The following is a 9,042-nucleotide window of genomic DNA, read 5'->3' on the forward strand; positions in this document are numbered from 1 at the left end:
GGGGTATCCGAAGCTGCGGCCACAGGAGCCAGAGCGGAAGCCCCCGCAGACGCTCTGGCTGCCAAAGCCCCCGGTGAGGCCGCGGTAGCAGGAGATGCCGCGGTAGGGGGCGGCGGTGATGCAGCAGCGGCCGGGCCGGGGCCCGCAGGCGGAGGCGCAGCTGAAGGCGCTGCCAGCACAGTAGGATCCACAAGTCATGGCGTTTCTTTGGGGCACGGGATTCTCTGAGGAGGGAGTGGTAGTAATGGAAGGTACAATGGACGAAGCGTTTACGTCTCAGACATCTTTGGGCCCTTTATATATGTGGGGAGCCTGATGCGTCCACAGGTTAGGAGCAATTAGTTGTCTTTTATTGGCTTGAGTTATTTAGCTGCTAGCTCCTCCCTTAATGTGCTTAATTGGGGGCCAGATGCGGCCAGATGTTTACGGCCTTTTACCCTAAACTGCACAATTTTTATCATCAAAGGGCCAGCTCACTTCCCCCACACCCACCCCAACCTCCCTATACACAGTCGGGAAACTTAGGTATTGGAAGTTAGGGGAGCAGTGACTCAGGTTGGAATGGAAGGGAAGGGCGGGGCTGCGGGTCCCCCTGCACCTCCCCATTTAATGACGTCACACCCCATTTGATGACGTCACACCGCTATCCGTGGTGCTGATCGTACTAGCCTCAGGGACACTGGGAGAGTGTGAGATGAACAGATGATTGGAACCTGGGATGCGTTTGGTGATTTCCCTCACAGTGATGCCCTCTTTCTGCACTCCTAAAGCCCCAACATTTACACAATCTCTCATCTCAATTACCCCACACGAGTCCAACACCCCACATCATTCCCATATCCATCACTTACACTTATCAATATATTCGCTGTCCTCTCTCTCTCTCTCTCTCTCTCTCTCTCTCTCTCTCTCTCTCTCTCTCTCTCTCTCTCTCTCTGATTGATAGACCCCTTTAAGAAACCTTGGCTGACCTCTGTGGTTGCGACCGGGAAAAGCAGCCAGGTAGCTCCCACACCAGAGTCTCTAGCTAACTCTTCTGACTTAGGCCCTAATCAAAATCAAAGACAGTATGTCTGGATTTCACCTCAAGCCTTCGCATTTCCTCCAGGGCCCAGAAGGCCTGGGGCAGACACCACTGTTATGAGTCTGCACAGCATTTGGCTCAGAATATAATAGGATCAATCTAGATAGAACCATAGGAGGAAAATATCCAACCACCTGCCATCACCCCCATGAGTCTGTGCTGTTTTCCATGCTATACCAACCTTACCACTCCTTTTCCTTTACAGTAGTTTGTCAGCAACCGTTGAAGATGCCACTACAGATACATACTGGTGTGCATTGTCTATCCAGCATGGATAGTGTTGGCCTTCAACCCAAAGGGCTGGGTAGGAACCAAGGCTCTGCCATGATGAGTTCAGTGTGATCTGAGGGCAAGGTACTTTACTTCTCTGGGAAATGGTGTAAACATTTCTCTTCCAGTGTTTTCTTGGAGAATTATAGATATGTGCATATGCTGGGTAAACTCCAGAGCACAATGCAGATGCGCTTTATTATAATTACAAAGTAGAATGCTCTGAGGTAACAATTTTTTTTTAAGTTCTCATTGTGACTCACTTATGGAAACAACCAGAATTTTAATGAACTAGATTAGAACAAAACCAAGTAGAGTAGAATAAGAAAATATCAGAGTGCATCATACATAGTAAGAATAACATTTCATTTTTGTTTCAATCGTATGTGTTGTGTATGTATGTGTGCATTCAGTCACTACGCAAAATCATTTCTAAATATGATTGAAACTAAGAAGTTTAAATGTATGGCATATTAGTTGAGAACACAGACCCAGATTTCAAACTACCTACTTTCAAAGTCCAGCTCTGCCACTTTCTAGCTGTGTAAACTTAAGCAATTACTTAACCTCCCTGTCTCATTTGATGATTTGTAAAATGGGGATAATAGTACCCACCTCATAAAGTTGTTCTAAGGATTAAAAAATTAATCCATGTAAAGCACTTAGAACAGAGCCTGACACACTCTAAGTGTGTAATCATATTAGTAGTAGTAGTTGTTGCTGCTGCAGTAGTTATAGTGACAGGTTTGATGGGTAAGTAGGGATATGTGTTATTGACATTGTTATTGCTGTTGTTGCTGCTGCTGCTGCTGTTGATATATCAGCAGGTTTGATGGAATATACCTACTCATATTCCTAAACCACCTATGTAAAATTCTCACTAAGGTTGCTTATCTTAAAGGACTAGTAAAAAAATTAAATTAAATAATGCACAGACAATGCTTAACACAGCACCTGGCACACAGCAAGTGCTCAATAAATGTATTTACTGTTATTCCACCACGGTGGGGGGGGGGAGAGGAGGGGTGGCGGGTAATAGGCATCAGTCCAAGAAGCAGGGAGGACCTGAGACCTTTGGCTATGGTTACTTCCTGGAAAAGAATCCCAAATGAAATGCCTCTCCTTCAATCTTCACTCTAGCTCAGCTGCCCCAGGGAAGGCCCAATGGGAATCTCTCCTCTTAGGCAATATGACAAAGGGAATACATCACCAATCCTTGGGCAACCACACTACCAGATGAAAAGAGAATCTTGAACAGTCCAAAAGATCTATTATTTGTAAATAACTCAAAAATTTGTATTTCTTATTTGGCCTTAATAGACCATCAGAAATTCTAATAGTAATATAATAATGCAAGCCATAAATCAATGACATTCTCACTCATCTTGCTTTTTACCTGCTCCCGAAACCTCCTGATTGGTCAATAGCCCAGGGGTACCACAGGATTGAGGGTGAGGGATATGCAATTGATAATCCATCCAAGTATAATTGTACTTCAAAAGGAGCAAGAGAAGTCAAGCTTTCACTGCAACTGGACAGATGGAAGTTGGAATTGCGAAAGAACTTCCCAGAAGGAGGGCAGGTAGTCATGATTTCCTAAAGGAGCCTGCATTATGTCTCCCTTTTAGGGAAGCTTTATATAAAAGAGAAACACTTGTTATTCCGGAGTGGTCACCATGTTTATGGAGACAGGGTGAACCAAAATACTTTCATATCTGGAGATCAGAATCTCCTCTTTTAGCCCACGTGGATCTTGTTTCAAAGGATGCCTGGAGACAAAGGGAAAATCAGATGGTTTTAACATTAAGAAATACTTGTCAGTTCATCCGCTCCTGTGGAAGATGTTATAAGGTAGATTCCCCAAGAAAGATGATGGATTAGACTAGATAAAATCTTGTTGAGGGAATTCAGTGATTCTGTGATTGATATATCCTGAACTCTGCCTTAATTTGGAGGGGAGGAAGGAACGCACTAAGAGAAGGAAGGCAACATGAATTCTGGAGCTCCTCATATGACAAGGAAGACAGAAACACATTCATGAGAAAGGCCAGAAGTCTGGAGAGGGATGCTTTTCACATATACCATCAGATGCTCAGGAATACAATGACTACTGACAGTGCCCATTCCGGGGCAATGTGGAATGCAGCTAGTCTGATGGGAAAGGCAAGAAAGGCTCCCTGGAAAAGGTAAGGACTGGATTCAGTAAAGAAGCAGGTGGGGCAATATTGGTGCAAAGATGTGCCTGGAGATATTTCAGAGAGTGGGAAGACAGTAGAGGCATCTGAGAGTCCCTGCAGGAGAGGAAAGGATTATGAGATGCTGTGATGATAGAGAGCCAGTTGAGGCAGAGACCTCAGAAGCAGGGCCTGTGTCATCTCTGGGATTCTGCTCCATGACTGTGGGCTGGGAAGCAGTCTGTGGGCTCTACAGGCTAGCAAAACATCTGCACATTAGGCTTGCAGGTATTCAAGGAATTATGCCCTTTCTAAATTTGCAGCTGGTGCTCTTTGTTCACAAAAAGCAGGTGCAGACCAAGTTCCATGGAGAGAAATTGAAGTGTGAGGGAGTGGATATTTACATAGCATTTGAGCAATTAATGAGAGAGTTGACCTCAGGTCTAGCTACCAGGCAGGGCAATTGGGTTGGTGAGTTGATGAGAGGCCCAAGTCAGAGGCCTGCCTCCTCAGCCAAGACAGCTTGGGACAATGGTCAGTTATCCATGAGAACTCACCAGAGGACAAGGAGCCAAAGGATCTCATGAACAAAAATGCAAAGACCTGGGGGAAATGAATCTTGACTCAGGAGTTCTGCCCTTGGTAAGGTCCATACCACTAATCAGGCTGAGCTCCTATACATTCCCCACCCATGTCCCTGACCTATGAGAATTCATTGCTATAAAGCTGGTTCCAAGGTTACTCCTCTTTGCAGGTAAGTCTATATCTTGCCCTCAGTGTTGCATCCTTTCCCCCATCAAACTCTTCCTCCTCTGTGCTTCACCCTTGCACTGTCCCCTCACCATTCTCCCCTGTGTCTTCTTCCCATTGTTACTCTCCAGTCCTTCACATCCCTCCTCTTCTCTTTGTTTCTCCCAATCTCCCCTCCCTCCCATTCTCTTTGCCCCCAAGCCAGTCTCTGTCTTTGTTCCAAGTGGCCCTTGAGAGTAACAGTGTAAGATCAAGCATCTTCTTCCTCCTTTTTTCTTCCCTAACTCTATCTCCAATTTCCACTCTGCCCCAAAGCCTTCAGGATTCTTGCCCTCGTTGGCTGGCTTTTCCCATTACCCTGCCATTGCTCAGGTCAAAGACTTTGCTTTGGCCAAAGACACATCTACTCATTTCATCTTTCCGTCAGGCCTCAGCCAGGGGCATCTCCCCACCCCAAACCCAACCTTAGGAATAGCTGACCTCTGGTCTGCTTCATCTTGTCCCCACCCTAACCTACCAGAAAGCTTTATACAATTAACCACCAAGCTTTGATGGCTCCATTAGTCAGCACTTAATATGTAGATGGTATGTATTTCATTCATTCAACAAATATTTATTGAGCACCTACTATGTGTCCAAGCCCTTGGAATATATTTATCAACCAAACATTTGTACCCATTGGTATATTGCAGGGTTTGTATTTTTGTTCATGATCTGGGTATGTATCCAGCTTTTCTTTTAAAATTGGAAACTCACTACAAACATAGGTGAGCACTTCTCCATTCTCTGGTCCTAAACCCTGAGAGCACTTGGAAAAGCCCAGAAGAGGATACTGAAGTGAGGGGATTAGTAAGTATGTGTGTGTTAATGTATTATATACAAACACCATCTGCTGTGTGATACTTCTAATAATGGCTGACAATGAGTAGATAGGAGTGCAATGAGATAAACTCATCCTTCCATTGGGATCAAACACATCAGGCTCTGAGTGCCAACTCTGAGCCACTAACCACACAACTTGAGCCAGTTTTTTAATTTTTTTAACCTCCCTAGGCCTCAGTGTCCTCCTCTGTAAAACTAGAATAATAGCGCCTGCCTCAGAGGGCAATTGTAAAAATTAAATACATGAATGCATGTTCGGCTCTTAGTATAGTATTTAGCATGAAGCAAGATGAACATTAAGAAATGTTATTATCTTTTAAGTTTGGAATAATAGTCATAAAACAGTTTTCTACACCAAACATATACTATTTGCATAGTTGTTGTTTTTTTTTTTTTTTTAAATAACCATATACCCTAGAAAAACTCTTGCACAAACATACCAGAAGACATAGAAAAGTATATTCATGGCAGCTCTGTTTATAGTACAAGTTCTGGAAACAACCATGGGGCCATCAGGGTAGAAAGATAAATAAACTGTGGCATGTTCATACAATGAGTACAATCCACAGTGAAAATGAACACTGTACAGCTACAGGAAGTAACGTTGAACAAAAGAAACCAGACACAAAAAGATGCGCACAATATGATTCCATTTATATGAAGTTCGAAAACTGGAAAGCTAAGTAATATATGGTTTAGGGATGCATAATTTAGTGCTAAAACTATAAAGAAAAGCAAGGAATGATTTAACACAAAATCTCAGAGAGGAACCATCCCTAGGCCAGGAAGGAAGGAGTGCAATCAGAGTGAGGCTCATAAGGATCTGTTCTATCGTCTGTCCTGTTTCTTCCTATAGGTAGTAGGTACATGACCTATAATTCTTTTGTGTGTGTGACATATTTCACAATATAAACCATTTTAACTTCCAGAAAGCTCGCTTTGCCAGAGCCAAGACCATAAAGTGGTGATGCTGCCAACTCTCCCCACTTGCCAGACTCCAGACTCCTCTCACTGCCTAAACTTTTCCGCTTGAAGAAAACATACAGGTTGAATGTCTTTTTAGGTCTTCAAAGATTAGCAACAACTAATAATGCCTGAAATGTAATGAAATGGTGCATTTTTGAATTTGTCTCTATCTGGTTTTAAATTACTTCCTGCTTTTTTCAAATTGCTTAGCAAGGATCAATCATTAGTAATTAGCTCATGTTTATTTATGCATGTCATTTTTACAAGGAGTTACACTGGTAGAAAAGGTAAAGTGAGTGTGAGATGCACCTTAACTCACAATGCTTCGCCTGAGGACACGCAGCCAGCTGGCCTGCTGGGAACACCATTGCTCAATTGTGAGCAATGCCCAGGATTGCAGATGAGGTAGTATAAAGGGCCTCAGAAGTGCTGGCCCTGTTCCCCAAACACATAAAGTGACAGCAGATGCCATACCTTCCTCTGGGATGACCAGATGGCTGTAACAATCTGCGACCTCATGTCTGACCTGTCACAAGGCCTCACTCCTGAATGTTTTGCACAGACACCCGGAGCCCTACCCCAGAACTCTACTCTTGTTTTCTTCTCTTTTCCCATCAACCCCACCCTATTCCACCTTCCCTAAGCTGCTCTTTCCCCAAAGGCACAGCAGCTATAAGGGCTGCCAGCCACATCATTTCACTTCTCTTTTCTTCCTTTCAATTTAATACAAACCTCTGTATTTTATGATATAATTTTTCTAGACCTATTGGAGTAGGGGTGCTTCATGGGAAGCAGAACACAGTACAATCTATCAAGGTACTTACAGTATGCCAGAAGTATACGAATTACTAAACTTGCCATTTTACAACCCCTTCCTTCAATTTTAAGGCACGGGATTCTGTATTCAACCCATACCCTTCTCTTGCCCCCAGCCTCACATCATCCTTGTGTCGCACTCACACCACATTGGCCCCTCCTGGTTCTAACCATCCCAACCCCCTCTGACTCTGCCCATCTTCCTTAGAATGACTCTCCCCAACCCTGAATCCACAGCTATCACCTCCTAAACAACTCTACTCTCTTGAAATTTTCCAGGGGTTAATAAATCCAGGGGTTGTCATAGCTTGTAGGTAAGAAGGTGTTGCATCTCTTGGGCTCCACTACTTACCAGCTGGGAGACTTTGGGCAAGTTATTTAACTTCTCTAAGCCTTGGTTTCCTCATCTGTAAAATGGGGATCATGGTACATACTTCATACAGTTGATGGGAGAATTAGAGATCATTTATAACATGTAATAATAGTAGGTGACCAATAAAAACAAAACATCTTTCTATCAAAATAGGATCTAGGTTCCCCTACAGAGTATTTTCTAATTGTAAGGGGGGAAATGTACTCAAGTGATCTGATTTAGCATCACCAATAATAGAACAACCTGATGTTTTGTGCTTCCTGGGGTGATACAGTAAGAGTTATACAGCATCATTTATAAAGTATTCTGTCCCAAAATGTTTCAGTTAAACCTAATCAAGCCTCTAGTCCAGCACAATACAATAGAGACTGGTGTAATGGTGGAAATGTTCTATATTTGTGCTGTCCAATAAGATAGCCACTAGTCTTGTGTGGCATGTGGCTAATACAACTGAGGAACTAACTAGATTTTGAATTTATTTAATGTCAACTAACTTAAATAGCCACATGTGCCTATCGGCTACTATAATGAAGAGCCCAGCTCTAGAGTTAAGTTTATAGAAAATACAAGGGCTAGAGCCACAAGTTAAATCACATACAACCTATATTTTTAATCCTTGGGAAAATTGAATGTGGAATGTATAATAAATGATTCTTTGGAATTATTGTTCATTTTCTTATATGTGAAAATGGTACTGTCCTTACCGTTAAGAAATGCATGCCGAAAGTTAAGGGTTACATGCCATGCTTTCTGTAACTGCCAAATAATTAGGTGGATGTGAAAGGAAATAAGGCACAATATTAACATCGGTTGAATCTAGGTATCAAGGTGAAACATCTCAGGGTGTTTGTTATACTATCCTTTCAAGTTTTCTATATGTTTGAAAACTCTTATAATAAAAGCTGAAAAGATGTCAAACACAAATATTTACTAATGTGTTAGCTGCTGCCATGGTAAGAAAAATCAGATATTTTTCAGCAGCCCACTGGAAATCTAAGGAGAGGGAGAGTCCAGGTTAGTGTTTTAGTAGCACTGTGGCCATTACTGGAATGAAAACTTGCAGGTATTCTGCTAACACCTCAGTTTTTCCTGGGTCTCCTCCCCACTGACCCTCCAAACACACAGAGGTCCTTTCCTCCTCCCTGCTTCTCCTCTCTAGCATCTGGCCTCTGTTCTCCCCTTCTCCTGGCCCCATTTCTGCCTCCCTTCACCTCTCTCTCTTCTGCCCTGCCCTTCTCTCCCCAGTACCCTCAATGAGTGCATGCCCTGCTGGCAAGGCACTTTGAAGATGAAACATGATGAGTCCCCCTACCGCCCAGGGATTGGCATCCTTAACACAGAGGAAGGTGCAGGCCATTCCGCCATTAAAGCACATTCTAGAGAGGGGTTGGACCCGGCTAACCGCCCAAGCCCATAAAGCACAAATTGCCCCAACTCCATCTGCACAGCCAAGCCTATTCCCACTCCAGCATAAATAGGACAGGGGAGCCTTGAGGAACACATTGGAGTTTCCACCAAGACTCCAGATCTCACATCCCGTGCTCTGTAACCCAGAACTTCAGAAGCACCATGACCTGCAGATCAGGATTCTGCGGCCAGGCCTTCAGCTGCGCCTCCGCCTGCGGGCCCCGGCCCGGCCGCTGCTGCATCACGGCCGCCCCCTACCGCGGCATCTCCTGCTACCGCGGCCTCACCGGGGGCTTTGGCAGCCAGAGAGTCTGCGGGGG

At 43.9% G+C, this 9,042-nt stretch overlaps 2 protein-coding genes across 2 annotated transcripts in view; one reads left to right on the forward strand and one right to left on the reverse strand.

Moving 5' to 3' along the window:
- The window catches only part of LOC102891571 (keratin, type II cuticular Hb6), a 42,856-nt gene extending 42,658 nt beyond the window's left edge, over positions 1–198 (reverse strand). Inside the window, exon 1 of the mRNA XM_025045375.1 lies at positions 18–198. Coding sequence (XP_024901143.1) covers positions 18–198 — 181 coding nt within the window. The remainder of the gene's footprint in view (positions 1–17) is intronic.
- Positions 199–8,884: 8,686 nt separating this feature from the next.
- LOC102892054 (keratin, type II cuticular Hb1) overlaps positions 8,885–9,042 on the forward strand; it is a 5,394-nt gene continuing 5,236 nt past the window's right edge. Inside the window, 1 exon segment of the mRNA XM_025045603.1 lies at positions 8,885–9,031. Within this exon segment, the coding sequence (XP_024901371.1) occupies positions 8,885–9,031 (147 nt within the window).

Source organism: Pteropus alecto, unplaced genomic scaffold (assembly GCF_000325575.1).
Source record: "Pteropus alecto unplaced genomic scaffold, ASM32557v1 scaffold220, whole genome shotgun sequence".
Classification (NCBI taxonomy): Eukaryota; Metazoa; Chordata; class Mammalia; order Chiroptera; family Pteropodidae; genus Pteropus; species Pteropus alecto.